The following is a 16191-nucleotide window of genomic DNA, read 5'->3' on the forward strand; positions in this document are numbered from 1 at the left end:
CCTTCACTTGAGCCACGCGTCGCTGTAGAGGGAGCGAGCCTTGGCGTGGCGCCGGGACGCGGCGCTGGCGTTGAGGACGGCCACGCTGCGGCGGCTGGAGCTGACCACGTCGGTGACGAAGCCGGCGCAGTCAGAGCAGACGTCGCGCAGGACCGAGCCCTGGGCGTAGATGTGCGGGAATTCCTCCTCCACCCGGCGCCAGCACGGCCCCGAGAGCGAGCTGTGGCACAGGGCACCCCGTCAGCCCCTGCCGGGGGAGGAGGAAGAGGGCGCGGGGGGGGGAAGGCTCAGGGACTCACTGGAAGGGCTCCCTCCGGCGCAGCGGCGGGGCCTTGGGCAGCAGCGAGCCTGGCAGGCTCTCGAAGCCCAGCGCGTAGACGGGGATGTGAGCCAGCTTCTTGGAAGGCATCTTCATCTGCCGGAATGCAGGAGTCAGGGCGGGATGGAGCAGGGACAGGGATGGGATAGGACAGGGTTGGGATAGGGATAGGGCACACTGGGATGGGGATGGGTCAGAAATAGGTGCAGTGACAAGGCAGGACAGCAGTGGAGTGGGATGGGACAGGAACACACATGTGCTTCCCAGAGCCAGTCCCTTACCTTTAGGCTGCAGGAGCTACAGACAGACCTGGGGACACAGAGAGAGGTCGGTGAGAGGGGTCATTGTGGGGACCCTGCTGCTGCCCACCCAGCCCAGTGACACAGCACAGTGTGGCACAGCGCTCACCGCTTGCAGAAGAAACACGACGTGGGCCAGGAGAAGAGAGGAAACTTGGCCCTGCAGCAGCAGCAGACCTGTAGGCAGAGCAGGGTGAGCTGGGGGTGGGTAGGTGGGGACACATGGCCCCCAGTTCCTCCAGCCCTCTGTCCCCATTCCCACCTTCCCCCTCCGCAGGCTGCTGTACAGCTCCTTGCTCTGCAGGAACTTCTCCATCTCAGCCTTGACCAGCACCCTGCGCACATTGATCATCTCCTCCACGGTCAGGGCCAGGCTCTCCACAGGGTGGCTGAACTCCTGTGGGACAGGTGGGATATCACACTAGACTGTGGCACAGGGTATGATCCAGAGCACTCCTGTGCCAGGGCAGAGCCTTCAAACATGGGCAGAGCATCCCTGGCATGGGCAGAGTCTCTCTGGCATGAGGATCCTCCAGCCACCATGTGTCCTCATGCCAGGCTGCCACGTGCCCATGATGCTTGCCTGGTTTCCCCAGCCCCAGTGTTCCCAGCTGGTGTCCCCAGAACCCACCAGCCAGAGGTGCTTGGAGCTGCTGGCAGGGGTAGTGCTGGATCCATCCTCTGGCCTCTCCTCCACAGCACCGAGGGCAGCCCGGGGCACTGCTGGGCCATCTGGCAGCGGGTGGCAGCTGGCGGGGACGGAGCCTGCAGGGAGGGACAGGGAGGCCATGGCAACGCCATGTCACCCTGTGCCACCATGGCTGAAAGGCATGGCACAGACCCACTGGGGAAAGGGACATGGGGATCCCTGGCAGCACCTGAACGGGGTCGGGGCTCGGGCTGCAACGGCTCTGGGTCCTGGGGCACAGCCTGGTCACCCCCCAGCTGGCTCTGCAGCTGTGCCAGGTCCTGCTCTGAGAAGGAGCGATCCCGCTTCAGTGGCACCTCTGTGGCCGGAGAGTCTTCGTCCTGCAAGGCCATGGGCACCATGTCACCAAGGGCACCCTGGCACACCCCCATGTCTCCCCACATCTGCAGGTTCTCCCTTGCCTCAGAGAAGTTCATCTCCTCCATCTCGGCAAGGGTGGGAGCCTTGAGCAGGACGCGTGGCCGTGGGCGTGCAGGCACGGTGCTGGCTGGGCACCGGGACAGGTCGAGGCAGGAGCTGGAGCCCAGGCGGCCGGCACAGGCATGTGGTATGCAGGGCAAGGAGCTGTATCCTGTAGAGGGATGGGCTCAGTGCCGTGACATGGACACACAGGTGACAGCGCAGCAGGGAGGGGACACTCATACCTTTCTGCTCCACGGGCCGGAGCTTCCGCTCCTGCCTGATCTCCTCCAGGATCTTCTCATGGAGTGTCCTCTGCTTCTGGGGCAGCGGCCGCAGCCGCCGCTCTGATGCCTGTGGGATGCACACATGGGACCTCAGCTGTCGCTGTGGCTCAGGGATGGCACCCATGTGACCCACCAACACTGTCATGCCAGGTAAGTGGCCCAGTGCTGGCACTCACCTGCTTCAGGGGGGGCCGGGAGCGGATGAAGTCAAGTATGAGCTCGTGGGCATCTTTCTTCACCCGGGGGGGGATGTCTCCATCCACCTGGGGAGGGAAGGGGGTCAGTGCTTCCTGCTGGAGGGTGGCACGATGTAGGGTGAGGGGCTGGCATGGTGGCCACACTCACCATGACCTTGCGGAGCTTGTAGTTGCGGGCACGGATGTCCTGCATGAGCATCTCGAAGGGTGTGAGCTGGTACTCAGTGGGCAGAGGGTTGAACTGCTTCTCCTGCACCTTCTTCAGCTTCACACCGTGCCGCAGCTCCCGCATCAGCTGCACCCACAGCCGGGCCTGGGGGGGGACACACAGTCACAGCATCAGCACCCACCCGACCCCAGCACAGCCCCCCTGCCCGGCCATGCTGCTGTACCCAGTCTGTGTTGCGCAGGTTGCCCAGCTCTGCTGCTGGCCGCTCCTCCTCTTCATCATCTTCCTTCAGCTTCTGCAGTAGCTGTTGAGGCACAAGATGCTGTCACCCTGTTCTGGTGATACTGAAGGTCCAACCAGCACTGTGCCATGGGGCTGCAGCACTGAGGTGTACCCCAATTCCTGATTCCCAGCCTGCATAGCAGTCTGGGAGAGGCTGTACACCGGCACCAGCAGCTGTGGTGGGGATGGGCAGAGGAGGCACAGCAGCCTCCCCCCCAGTCCCTTGTCACTGCAGGTGGTTTCCCCAGCAGGGCCGTGGTGCCAGCATGCGCCCATGCTCACCTCCTTGGCATCGCGGATTTTGGCAAGGAAGGCCATGAGCTCCACTGTTTCTGCGAAGAGGGCGCGGCAGACAGCCTGGTAGTGCGCGGGGGCGCCGGCGGGATCGGCCAGGCGGGCGGCACAGCAGCGCATGGCCTGCCCGAAGGTGCGCACGGAGCGAGGCGGCCCCTCGCCCCCCTCCTCCTCCTCATCCTGCCCTCCATAGCCCTCATCGGCCGTGGCGCAGCCGCTGTCCTCGGAGTCGCTGTTGGTCATCAGGTCGATGAGCTGCTCCAGGCGCGGGCTCAGCTCCCGCTCCTCGTTCTCGTCCAGTCCCCAGTCCAGCGCCCGGTACACGGCAAAGCCCAGCGACTGCACCATCTGCGGGGGACAGCACCGGCTGGGGACCGCATGCACCGTGACACCAGCTGTTCCCGCTCCCTCCTTGGTGCTAGGTCCCGTCCCAGGACCTGTGACCCCCGGGCGAGGGGACAGGAGGCCGTGCCCAGCCCACACCGGTCTGTGATGGCAGACGGGGCAGGTCAGTGGCCCCCACGTACCTGGGCTTCGGTGGAAGGTGTCAGCAGCACGGGCAGGTCTGGGGGAGGAGGGCAGAGTCAGCACTGGTACCCGTGACCCCGCATCACCTAGACATGTGGTACCCACCCACTCCAGCCATGAGGCCCCCACTCTGAGCTGCTCACATCCCCAGCTGCTCCTCCCCAAGCTGGGATCCCTTCCCTGGCTCATCCTGTGCTGTCCTGGTCCCATGGCATGGCTCCAAGGGACAGTGGGAACCCTGCTATCGTGCAGTGCTGGCACAGCCTCCCAAAGGGCACATTGAGGGGGCAAAAGCATCCGTGTACCCCTCACCTCCAGGGCTGGAGGGAGCTGAGAGCTCTGCATCCATGTGGAGATGCCCCCTACACCCCTCCGGGATGTGGGCACTGGCAGTGTGGGCACCAGCAGTGTGTGGACTGGCAGCCACGGCTGGAGCATACGGGGAGCACAGGACATGCTTGTGGGCAGCTTGAACCTTCCTGGCAGCTGCAGGAAAAGGAGTAAGAGTGGCTTCTGCAGTGTCCCCAGGGCTCCCTGCTCAGCTTCCCTCATCATTAGATCCGCATTGAACTGATCAATGCGGCAGCCACCAGGATGTGCCAGTTGTCTGCCAGCCATGTGCCAGCCGTGTGCAAGCCAGGAGTGGACAGGAAAGCCAGCAGGAGTGGTGGCCCTGCCACGGTACCACACACAAGCCCATCAACAAACCATGTCCTGGACTGTGCCTGGCTCCCACTGCAGTGCCAGCCCCTAGAATGCCACCTGGTGGGTTCCAGCAGCTCCTACCAGCCACTGGGGCACAGCTGAGGGGGGAATTCCCATAGGATGGGGGCCAGGAGCAGTTCTAGAGGGTGCTGCTGGCTCACCCAGCCCAGATCCAGTCCTGTGCCCTGGCAGAGCTGCAAAGGCACGTGCTAGGCTGGTGCTACCACCTGCAGTGGCACCCAGAGGCGCGCAGAGCACTCCCAGCCTCAGGCTTCACTGTGAAGGCTTCACTGTTTCATCCCTGGGGAGATGGCTCAGGTTGGCACAGAAACAACCTGGGAACGGGAGGTGGCACTGGCAGGTGACACCAGCTCCAGCCCTGTGTGGCTCAAGGAAGGGTGTGGGGCCATTCCCATGCAGGACCGGTGGAGCCGGTGTGACCACGCCTTGCCCAGCTGCCACGGGCACGTGCCATGCCTGTGTGTGTCCCTGCCCTGGGCATGAAGCCACCTGCACTGAGGACACACAGTGACCAACAGTGTTCCTGCCCCCTGTGAGCAAGGCCATGCAGTGACCCCACAACACCAGGTGCCATCCCTGGTGGCCTCACTGTGGGGCGAGACAGGTGGAGGTGTTGGCTGTGCTCCAAGTGCTCCTCATGGCATTGAGCCACCGGTGTCACTGCTGGCAGCCAGCCTGGTGCCACTCTGGAACCGTCACAGCCATACCTGGCAGTGCAAGCCACCTATGGAAGGATGGATGGCTGGGAGGCCAAAGGTCAGGGATGGGGCTGTCCCGTGTGCCACTCCCAGGGCTTGGAGTGGGGGACAAGGTCCCTTGCAGTGCAGATGTGGGTGACGGGTGCCCGTGGATGTGCCATGTGGGTGTTCATGCGTCCATCCATCTTGCTGTGTGTCCTGCAGCCCCATAGTGGGTGCCAGGACCATGCAAACACCCACACCTGGCTCCAGCCTCACCGGGTCACCTGGGACACCCAGTGCTGGTGACCTTGTTGGTGCCAGTACCAGTGCCAGACCAGTCCCAGACCCCCAAGTCACCAGCCTACCCCTTCCCCCAGGCCTCAGGCCACCCCTTCCACCGATACCATGCTGGTGTCAGTCCCCCTTGCCAGGGCGAGTCCTTGGGGCTCACCCTCATCCCTCCGGTGCCACCTTCCTGCTCCCCGGTGCTGGGTTCGGCCCCTTTTCCTGTCCTCAGACTCTCTGGTGACCCCCCGCACTGCTCCCCTGCTGCCGGGGCCTCGGTGCCTGCCCCCATCTCCGGTGCCACTTCTCCTGCCCATCTGCCGCTCCGGTACCGGTTCTTCCCGTCGGGGCCTCTGCGGGTGCCCCCTCCCCGCTGCCGATACCCTCCGCGTCCCCGACGCTGGTGCAGCACCCCCTGCCGGTGCCGGTAAATCCCAGTGCCGGTAAGTCCCAGGCCCCCGCTCTTTGTGCTGGTAAGTTCCGATGCCCCGGGTGCCGGTGCCGAGAAGTCCCGGTGCCAGCAAGCACCGTGTGCTGTTCCCGGTGCCAGCAAGCACCGGTGCGGGTAAATCCCAGCGCCTCACTCCTGGTGCCAGCAAGCCCCGGTGCCGGTAAGTCCCGATATCCCGGATCCCGGTGCTAGTTAACCCTGGTGCCGGTAAGCTCTGGTGCCCCCATGCCGGTAAGACCCAGTTCCCTGTTCCTTGTGCTGCTAAGCTCCGGAGCAAGAAAGCTCCGGTGCCAGGTCCCAGTGCCCGTAAGCTCCGGTGCCCCGCTCCCGGTGCCTCGCTTTCGGTGCCGGTAAGCCCCGGTGCCCCGCTCCAGTGTCGGTAAGCTACGATAAGCCTCAGTAGCAGTAGGTCCCGGTGTCCCGGGTGTCGGTGCCGGTAAGCGCCGCTAAACCTTGGTAAACCCAGGGGCTCCGCTCCCGCGGTGCCGATAATTCCCAGTGCCGGCAAACCCTGGTGCCCCGCTCCCGGTGCCTGCAAGCCCCGGTGCCCCCCGATAAGCCTCAGCAAGTCCTGGTGCCCGCAAACTCCGGTAAACCCCGGTAAGCCTCGCTTGGCGGTGCCGTCCCGTCCCCCCCCACCCCGCGCGGGCGCCGCCCGCTCCCGCCCCCCCGGCGGCGGCGGCCCTCACCGTGCGGCGGGGCGGGCAGGCGGAGGGAGCCGTCGGCGCGGAGGCGGATGTCGGCGGTGCGGAGCGGCGCGGGGGCGACGGGGGCGGCGGCGGCGGCGCGGCAGCCTTGGAAGCAGAGCGCCCAGGCCTGCTCCTCGTTCAGCGGCTGCTCGTAGCACTTCAGCACCTCCTCCAGGGACAGCTCCCGCGGCGGCCCCGCGCCCGCCCGCGCCATCGCCCCATCCCGCACCGCCGAGCGCGGGCGGGGCGCGCAGGGCGGGGGAGACGGGGCGAGGCCGCGCGGGACCACGCCCCAAAAAACCACGCCCACTCCCGTCTGCCCATCCCGCAGCGCTGGGCGCGCGCCGGGGGCGGGGCCACGAAGGGGAGGGGAGGGGCGGTGGGATAGACCCCGCCCCGGCACCGGCACCGGCCGGGAGGGGCCACGGCCGCGCCCGGGGGCACCGGGCAGCTCGGGACGGTACGGTACGGTACGGTACGGTACGGTACGGTACAGTACAGTAACGGTACGGCACGGCACTGCACACCGCGGTGAGCTCGGTACAGTCGGGCATGGCGCGGTGTGACACGGCACGTTACAGCACGGCTCGGTATTGTTTGGCACAGCTTGGGACAGAATGGGATGGGCCAGTAGAGTGTGGCATGGCATAACTCGGCTCGGTACAGTATGGTAGGGCTCAGAATGGCATAGCTTGGCTTGGCATGGCATGGCACAGCTCAGCTTCGCATGGCTCAGCAGGGCACATCAGAGCTCAGTAGCATGGCACAACTCGGCACAATACATAACAGCTCAGTACCGATGGCATGGCTTGGCATGTACATGACACGGTACAGCACAGTGTGGCACAGCACACCTCGGCCTGCTCCGGCCCACCCAGGCTGCAGGGCTGGCAGCAGGGAGTGGTTGCACTGGGGTAAGTGGGTGCAGAGTGCAAGGTTCAGGGCACACAGCCAGGCACAGGGCACAGGATATGGACTGTGGGGCGTGTGATGGGGGGCAGTGCCCAGCATGGGTGCGGAGCAGCACTGGGTGACACCCCTGAGGGACACAAGACACCCCCTGTGCCCCAAGAGCAGCAGGGTGGCCATGGTGCATGGCTCAGGCCCAGCCCGGGCTCTTGCCCCACTGAGCCCACATGCCACATGTGGGGCAGCATAGGCAGGGACACGCTGGCTTTGGCAGCAGGGTCACCTGGGGACACTTGAGCAGGAATCAGGGCAGGAGCACAGGATGCCAGCGCCCACGGCGACTCCAGCCACGCGGCACCTGCCTTGTGGGGTGCTGGGAGAGCCCTGGGGCACTTGGCTGGGATGAGGAGCTGGCACAGGGAAGGGGCCAGGCTGGGACAGGAAAACTTCCTGGAGGGAAGGACAAGAATTCCAGATGCCAGAGTGTGGTTTGGGCATGGCTGGGAGCAGCAGGAGCTGGGTGAAGGTGCCAGGATGAGCTAGAGTCTCTAGGGAGACAATATCCCACGGGAATATTGTGTGTGGGGTTGGCATCCCGCAGCCCCTGGGAAAGACTGACATGAGAGCTGGATCACCTTTGGACACCAGCTGGTCCCTTCAGACACACGGGGAGGGCAGGATTGTCCTGACAGAGCAGAAAGGACAACCAGTGCATAGAAAAGGTCAGAGGGAACAAATGAAAACTCTTTGTCATTATGAGCTTCCCATTTCCATGATGGAAGGAGAATAAAACCCTGTCTCAGCTCCATTAACCAATGAGCATAAACTGGGATCGATCCCAGAGAAATGCTGGGACAGGGACAGAGCTGACACATGGCTGCTCATCTGTCCCACGTGGCCAAAGAACTGCTCCAGGGCTGGACACATCTGTCAAAGAGCCTGGGATGGAGCAGACAAACCCTTCAGCATCCATCCCAGAGAACCTGAACAGTATCAGCATCATTTTTGGAGAAGAAACTGGGATAAGGGAGCTAGGATACTGAGAAACACAGCCCTGCATGGTGCCCTGGGGTTTGGGAAAGGGGAGAAGGGATAGAGGTGATTCAAGGTGTCCGTGCACCTCCAGGAATGCTGAAATGCACCATGGGTGGGTGGGACCATGTCATGGGGAGTTAGGAGCACGGTGCCAGCTTCATGTGCAGCTGGATCCACACGGGATCCTGCACAGCTGCAGCCCCGGAACACAACATGTGAGTCTGAACTGAGAGGTCTGAATGACCCGTTTACCCTGGAATCAGACCCTTTGGAGCCGGGAGGAAAGCCGCCCATGCTGCCCACCGGAGCAGGGCCGTGCCGTGCCGTGCAGTGCCGCGCCGCCTGCCAGCTTTCCAGCGCCTCTGGACACAGCCGGGGCGGCACCGTCGGGGATGGGAGAGGGAGGACGTGCGGCGTTTGAAGGAAAACCCACCCTGCAGGATTCATGGGAAGGCATTTGCATGATAAAGCACGGAGCCCTTTGCTTTGGGTAAATCTGTAATTAATACAGAATCATGGTGTAATTAAAAGCTACCGGCATGGAAAACTCAAACAGAAGCCAAGCGTGTGTGTGGATTAGAGAAACTGAATTAAAGTCGAATGAAATAGGGGGAAAAGAAAGATGGAGCGTTTGGGAAATGGTGTCAGAGCACCATGGGAGGGTTGGAATTCCTGGGTCCTGCAGTGTGGAAGCAGGTTGCTGGGATGGAGGGCACACAGAGCCCTTCCCCAGCCACCTGCAGCAGGGTTATGCCCCTGTTTCCTCGTGGCTAATCCATTCCCACGGGTTTCAGCTCTCACATGCAAAAAAAGAAATCCTTACAAAGCCTTAGAGGAGCACCTGTGGGCTGGATGTGCCTCTCCTGCTTTCCCTCCAATAAACTGGGAACATAAGCTCCAATAAGCTGCAATAAACTGGGAATATAGAAGGAGGGAGCATTTTACTGGGCAGTTTGCTCCTGCTGTATGCTGGCCTCGGATATGACCAGAGTTTGAGGGGGGACATTCTGAGAGACACCCTGGAGACATGTGTGACCACTGTAAATACGTTTGAAACACCCTTGGGGAACCTCACTCAGGGACACCCTGGGGACCTTGTGGACACCACGAGAACCTTAAGGTCACCCTTGGAAACTCGCTGAAGACCTTGAAGGCATTGCAAGGACCCTGGGGATAAATTCCAGGAGCACTTTGAAATGCCAAGCTCCCAGCTGGATGCCTGCTGGGGTCAGTCATGACGGGGGATCCCAAAATCTGTGGCTGCTCAGACCCCCCCTCACACACCCCCCAAAATCTAGGGCTGATCCAAACTTGCAGATGGCACTGGGGGTTACAACAACTCAGGAAAGTGACTGTGGCGAGAATTTCCAGACTCAGTGGGATCCCATGGTACTGTCCATGCGATCTGCAGGCTCCTGGCATCATGTCCTGCTGACTCACACCCTGCCGGGCCAGCACTGCAATAACCCATCCACAGCCAATCCCAGCAGGAGCTGCTTCCTGATGCTGGACACACCCTGGGGACTTCATCTTTCCATAAAGAACCACCACTGCTGCTCCAAGCCATGATGCCCAACAACAGCGGTCCATCATCAGGAAGGATCAGACCAGAGGGGAAAATGCCTCTGGGAATTCTGCTCTCCACCCTGTGAGACTTTACAGACATTCTGGACCTAAAGAGATCTGAGGAAAAAGAGGGAGAGGGGTTTTGGACAAGGGCCTGGAGCGCCAGGACAAGGGGGAATGGCTTCCCACTGCCAGAGGGCAGGTTAGATGGGATATTGAGAGGGAATTCCTGGCTGTGAGGGTGGGCAGGCCCTGGCACAGGGTGCCCAGAGCAGCTGTGGTTGCCCCTGGATCCCTGGAAGTGTCCAAGGCCTGGTTGGACACTGGGGCTTGGAGCAACCTGGAATAGTGGAAAATGTCCCTGCCCATGGCAGGGGGTGGAACGAGATGAGCTTTAAGGTCCCTCCCTTTCAGCACAAACCTTTCGCTTCCAGGGTCAGCAGCATCCTCACCGCTCAGAACTCTCAGGATCAAAGCGCTGTGTCCCACACACTCCGAGCTCACAAGCAGTGCGGAGCGGCTCCCCTCAGCGTGCCCGACGCCCCGTCTGTCCCCACATCCCTCCGTGTCCCGCTCCCGCCGCCCTTCCCAACATGGCAGCTCCCAGCCTCGCCACTACCGAGAGGGCAGCGGGGGCGGGACCACACCGCGCTTCCAACCAATGGGCAGAGGCGGCGCGGTGGGCGAGACCCCGCCCCTCTTCCCTTCCAGCCAATGGCGGCGCGGGCTCGCGTGGCGGGAAGCGGCGGCCGCGATGGCGGGCGCGGGCGGGAGGAGCTGGCGGGACCTGCTCGGTACGTGTGGGCTGAGGCGGCCCTGGGGCGAGCACCGCGCTGGGCGCTCCCCGCGGGGACAGCGGAGGGGACGGGGGCATGAATGTCCCGCCTTCTGCCTTCGTAAAACCCTTCTCTAACCTGCACACACCCCCCTCTCTGCCCCCGTGTCCCGTTTCTCCTTGGCCTTCCTAAAAGCCTCCGTGCCCCGGTACACAACATCTGCCCGCACGTCCCGTATATTTTCCTCACAGCCCCGCTCTGCCCTCATACACCAGCAGCAGGAGCGGGAGGTGATGTCGGGGTGCTCTGGGAACACCCTGGTCAATAAACCCAAACTTCTCAGCAGGGAGAGCCAGGACGCGGAAAAGCCCCTTTAGGAGCGAAGCGGAGCTCCAGGAAGCGGCTCTGCGGCTGCTGGATCACCACCAGAACCTGGCTGACCTCCTCCTGGAGGTAGGAACGGGACATTTCAGGGTGTCCTGGCTTGGTTGGGAGATCCCATCTGGAGGTGGGTGCCCCTGGCCGTGGAGTCAATGTCCCAGGAATGCAGATTTCCATGATGCGTGGAAAGGAAAACCAACAGCAGTAAGATGAATTTAAAAGCTCTCTGTTGCAGAAATGAGATGGTTATTCCTTTTCCATCAATGTTTTACAGGTTAAAAATGGTTAGGCATGATTTGGATTTGCAACAAAGGGAAATCCAGTACATTTTCCTTCGAGTCAGATCTGACTTCTTGTGAATCTAGGGAAGACAGTTCAGGAGAGACTTGGCTTTTCTCTGAATTACCAACCATCTCTGACTGATGTGACTTCATGACAGCCTTATCTTGAGCCACTGCTGCGATTTGGCCACATTCTCCCCCTCCTGATGCACTGATTTCACAGCTGTAACAGATAGTGCAAATATCTCCCATAGCTCAGGATCAATGCAAATATCTCCCATAGTTCAGTATCTGTCTTTCTCTAGAGAATATTTCCCTTTATAAAAAGAAAAAGGGGAATTTAACTTGAAAATAATCCAACACTTGGACATGTTTCATCAAATATTCATGGCCTCATGACTTCACAGAAAGGACTTGAAAGACAAGGATTATAGAAATTCTGCTCCTGGTGCTGCTGCTGAGTTATTTGGTCCCCGGGGATGAGAAACTTTGACCCGTATCTAATTTTTTCTGCATAAACTGACAATAATGAAACACATGTTTCTGGTAAGGTGAAATCTGTGCTTTTCCATTCCCGTGTGGGAGCTCCATGTTAATTTTACTTAATTTGCTCCAGCAGTGCAGGGATAGGTTTGTAAACATGTGTGACAGATGTCTAAGAGTTTTATGGTATTTTTTGACTTGCAGGTGGGAGATTTAGCCAAGCCAGGTGTGCAGAGTGGGGCAGAGCACCAGGGAGTGTCACCAGAGTCATTTATAGGTGAGCATCTACCAGGCCAGATGTGGGGAAGAACTCTTCCTCAATACTGAATTTTTGCCTTTATGTGCAACCCCAGTTTTACTTTCTTTTCATTGTTCTGGTCTTATTCCTTGCCTGGTGATGACAGTCTTCTGCTTTGCTGTTTTGTTTAGTCTCTGTGCTGCAGGAACAGGCCTCAAAACTGGGTGTGCCCACAGCGACCTTGGCAGCCAAAAATGCCATTGCCAACGTGGAGCGGATCTGCCAGGATTCTGGCAGCCCCTCAGGAGTCCCACTGCTGAACTCTGACCAGAGAGTAAGGGGAAAGCTTTGTCTTTAATTTCTCAACAAAACAGCACTGTTAGGTTTGGCTTTAAGCCCAGTTTATCTGCTCTGATTAAGCCCCAAATGCAAGTGGACAGTTGTTCACTGAGCTGTTGGATTTACTTGCAGAAGTACAAGATATATAAGAAGAGAAGTTTAGGTCTTTGCCTTGAATTCTCTCCATAATTTGAAACTTTAAAAAGCAACAAACAGGGCAAAGCAACAAATTGTTTTTCTGAGAATGTGTTATTCACAAAGGGAATTATTTCTGCTTCATTTCTGGGGTGATGCCAGAAGAGATTGTCCTGCTTGCTTGAGACTGTGAAGGATTTGCTGGCAAACAACATGTTCTGTCGCTCCCTCTTCTGCCAGGAAATGTGGAAAATGAAGGTGAGAACTCATGGAGAAACATTGTGGTCTTACAGGCCATGAGGTTTCATCCATGGGATGTGGCATCTCTGAATTCCTGAGAATGACTGGTTTTCCTGACCTTCCAAAAGCATGAGCTGAATTACAGATGGTGGGGGTTTTTTTTGGTTGTTTTGTTAATTTTAGAGCAAGTTCAGTGGGAACTTCCTTGTCTCAGTAGTGAGATTTGCTCTTGACACAGTCCCAGAGCTCTTCATGTGTTTTGCCAGCAATATTCCAAGTGTCTTTGGCATCCTGGTTGTCCACTTTATTTACCTGGGAATGGTGATAAGACAAAGTGAGGTCACAGAGAAAGAAACCAGATAGCAGATAACAGCTTGTGCTGCCTCACAAATGGGATGTCTTCATTTCATTTGGGTGTATTTTGTGGAGACAGGTGGTGCTGTGAGTGGAGTTGAGGGCTTTTTATGAGTGGGACAGTTCTGATTCCTCACTGCTCTCATGGGAAAGGAGGAAAAGGTTGATCTGCCCAGATAAAGGGCTGTGCCCTGGTCTCAAATACCCATTCCTGAGCTGAAAATAGAACCTGTCTGTTTCACAGGCTGATTAAGATCTCCTGGTCCTGGGGCAGACTTAGGGATAAGTGAGAGATAACTCTGTAACTGAAGGTGTTACAGTAAGAATTAGGTTGCAAAGACAAAGTATGTGGGCGAGTTTGGGGTCAGGCTGTGAGGCAGCTGCTGGCCATTGCAGAAAGCTGCTGGGGCTTTGGCTTTTCCCTGTGCCCAAGGCCCCCAAATGCCTCTTCCTTCTCAAGGTGGGAAGGTTTTGTGAAGTTGTTGGTTCTGCCTGTAATGATCAGAAGCTGCTGCTACTGCACCTTTTCCCTGCCAGGTGCATCCTACAGTGCTGTTTTGCTGGCTCAGGACTCTCCTGGGTGTGCTGTTCTGGGCAGGAGCTGGAAGGGATGTTACAGGGCAGCAAGTTGATCCACACAGGAGTGATGCTGGTGCAGAATTTTGTTCACGTTTCCTTTGTGTCCATCAGACTTTCTGCCTGGATGATTGCAGAGTCTCTCCCTGTAGTCTCCTGCAATCCCATCTCTATTGGGATATGGACTTGAGAGTGGCAACCTTGTTCCTCAGAGACTAATAAATAGTTAATAGACTAAAAGACAATTCTCTGATCTGGATCTGGATCTGCACTGACAAGACCTGAAACTCAGTTGTGTTACCTGTTTCCTGGGATATCCCTGCTCCTTTAAGTGTGTGGAACCAACATTATTCCAGAGGGAAAAGATTAATATATTCATTACTCGTCTACAACCCTAAACCAGCCAAAATTTCCAGGGAATATAATCTTTCATCACCAGGTATTTCCTGTGTTGTCAATTTGAAATGTTAACCACTTCTGGAGAGTTGGAATAAACAGAATCCAGCTTTATTTTTCATGTGCAATAGCCAAATTTTTTCATTTGCAATAGCCAAATGTTAAATGCACAGTGCAGACTGTGACCTGATGGTGACATCTCCTTAGGAGCCCCCGGTGCTGGAAGTCGTGTGGCACCTGCACAGCAGGGACATCACTGGCCTGTCAGAGCTGCTGGAGAGGTGAGTGGGCTCTGGGGCTTTGCAGATGTAGCTGATCTCCTAAAGCCTATTGAAACATAATCAGGGATTAGTCATGAGTATTCTGGACTGAGGATATAGTCAGGTGCTGTCAAGGGATCAGATTAGCAGGATTTAGGAGGTGCTGTGGGTTTGGGGGTTGGTTATTCTGGGGTAATTAGCCCAGTTTAGGTGTGGTAGCTCCTCTGTGGTGTCCACCAGCTGGATTGCAGGAAGTCTTGCTCTGCAGAAGGTGGGTGCCTCCATCTTCACAAAATCTTACACTTTTTTTGGTCTGTCAGAATTAATCTCCAGAGAATTGTTAGTCTACGAATTTTTGGTTTTGCCCCCAACAAGTGTCTAAGACCAAGCTAGGTAGGGCTTGGAGCAACCTGATCTAGTGGAAGGTGTCCCTGCCCAAACAGGGTGTGAAACAAGATGAACATTAAGGTCCTTTTGAACCCAACCCATTCCATTATTCCATGATACTGAGCTAGCAACTCCCCCATTTGTGAAGTTCAGGTCGTCTCCTTATTGTGTCAAAGGAATGTCCCAGTGATCTTTTAGGCTTCTGATATTGGTTTACTTGTCTGTTCACAATGAAAGCAGTTTGAGGGAACCAAAGGCATAGATTAAGAATTTAATTTCTTTTTTTTGTAGCATTTTAATCCAAGTGCTTTAGAAATTTGAACTGAAATTCTTCTAACAGAAACACTTCCGTGTCAGACAAGAGGAAGTATTTGGATGCACATTTTCACACACTTTTCCTTTGTGTGTGTGCTGCAGGATCTTATTATAAAGCAAATAATATAAAAAGCAACTGTTTGTAAAGCAAATGAACTGGCCCAAATTAAATAAATGAAGTGACATACTTAGGGCAGAGTGCACAGGTGGCTCTCTCCCGGGCCCAGAGAATGGTGGTGGAGAAAGCCAAGCCTTACAGAAAGCAGGAGGGATTGAACTGAAGGTGCTTTTGTGTATTGCAGGAGCCCAGCAGGACCAGCAGCAGTGGAGTGGCTCTGCAGCAGCCTCTGTGGCCTCTGTGAGCAGGTTGGGGATGTCCCCTGTGAGGACACAGAGCTGGCACATCACCTTCTCTCAGGCAAGGCTCACTCTGTGTTTCCTCACCTCATTTCTCTGGGGGATATATTTTTTATATGTTTGGCAGTTTTTGCAAATTTTCTCCCTCTAAAAAATAAATGGTTTGAATTTTTCCATCCCTTGGAGGTATGGTAACTCAAATGTAGTTGTGAGGGGCATGGTTCAGGGATGATACACTGGCACTGTGACACTCTGCAAAGTCTCAGGGAGATTTTGGGCCAGAAATGTTTCAGAGCTCCATTTCCCCCCTGGCAATTTCTGTTATTTATTTTCTTAGTTTATTTAGGAAAGAATCCCTCCAGTATCTGAGTGTGGACCAGTGCAGCTGATCAAGTACAGCCCCTCTGAATTCTGCAGAGGTGGTGGAGCATAACTGCAAGTTCTGTAGACTTTATAATCCTTGAAGTTTTGGATTCTTTTTCCTGGAAATAATTTTTACTCCAAGGAAACAAATGATTCCTGCTGAGTGCAGGCTTTTCAGAGACTCTTGGGACAGGTGGGAGGGGAAGGAGCAGGTGACCTGTGTGCAAAGGGGATGCTGGAACACCAATTCTTTCTTGATTTGCAGACTTTGCCATCGTGTTTCTTCAGAATGGCTTTGAGCAGGCTTCAGAGCTGGGAAGGAAGGTGGAATTCCAGAAGGCTGCCCACGTAAGGACAAAATTAACCTGGTTTCAAGTGGTACATTAATAAAGCAATTCCATTAATCTCTGACTCTCGCTGGTTACAAATAATTCAGAGCTTGGAGCTGCAAGGAGAGGGTGGTGCTACAGGTGCTGGAGTGGAGGA

The 16191-nt window shown here is 57.1% G+C and overlaps 2 protein-coding genes across 3 annotated transcripts in view; one reads left to right on the forward strand and one right to left on the reverse strand.

The window, feature by feature from the left end:
- Positions 1-3: 3 nt before the first annotated feature.
- SPIRE2 (spire type actin nucleation factor 2) lies at positions 4-6528 on the reverse strand. The gene is made up of 15 exons (XM_062500101.1): positions 6315-6528; positions 3483-3520; positions 2944-3303; positions 2603-2683; positions 2359-2523; positions 2190-2276; positions 1972-2080; positions 1729-1898; positions 1497-1647; positions 1250-1383; positions 881-1015; positions 728-795; positions 601-628; positions 300-415; positions 4-220 (listed from the first exon to the last, which is right to left on the reverse strand). Exons 1-15 carry the CDS (start codon positions 6526-6528, stop codon positions 4-6), a joined length of 2073 nt encoding a protein of 690 aa, XP_062356085.1.
- A 4050-nt stretch (positions 6529-10578) lies between these two features.
- Positions 10579-16191, forward strand: part of FANCA (FA complementation group A) — a 32184-nt gene continuing 26571 nt past the window's right edge. Inside the window, exons 1-8 of one of the 2 annotated variants that reach the window (XM_062500248.1) lie at positions 10579-10618; positions 10944-11053; positions 11950-12022; positions 12175-12317; positions 12620-12715; positions 14231-14304; positions 15291-15403; positions 15971-16053. In XM_062500248.1, coding sequence (XP_062356232.1) covers positions 10579-10618; positions 10944-11053; positions 11950-12022; positions 12175-12317; positions 12620-12715; positions 14231-14304; positions 15291-15403; positions 15971-16053 — 732 coding nt within the window. The remainder of the gene's footprint in view (positions 10619-10943; positions 11054-11949; positions 12023-12174; positions 12318-12619; positions 12716-14230; positions 14305-15290; positions 15404-15970; positions 16054-16191) is intronic. The other variant, XM_062500249.1, reaches the window with a different exon arrangement.

Source organism: Cinclus cinclus, chromosome 11, assembly GCF_963662255.1.
Source record: "Cinclus cinclus chromosome 11, bCinCin1.1, whole genome shotgun sequence".
NCBI lineage: Eukaryota > Metazoa > Chordata > Aves > Passeriformes > Cinclidae > Cinclus > Cinclus cinclus.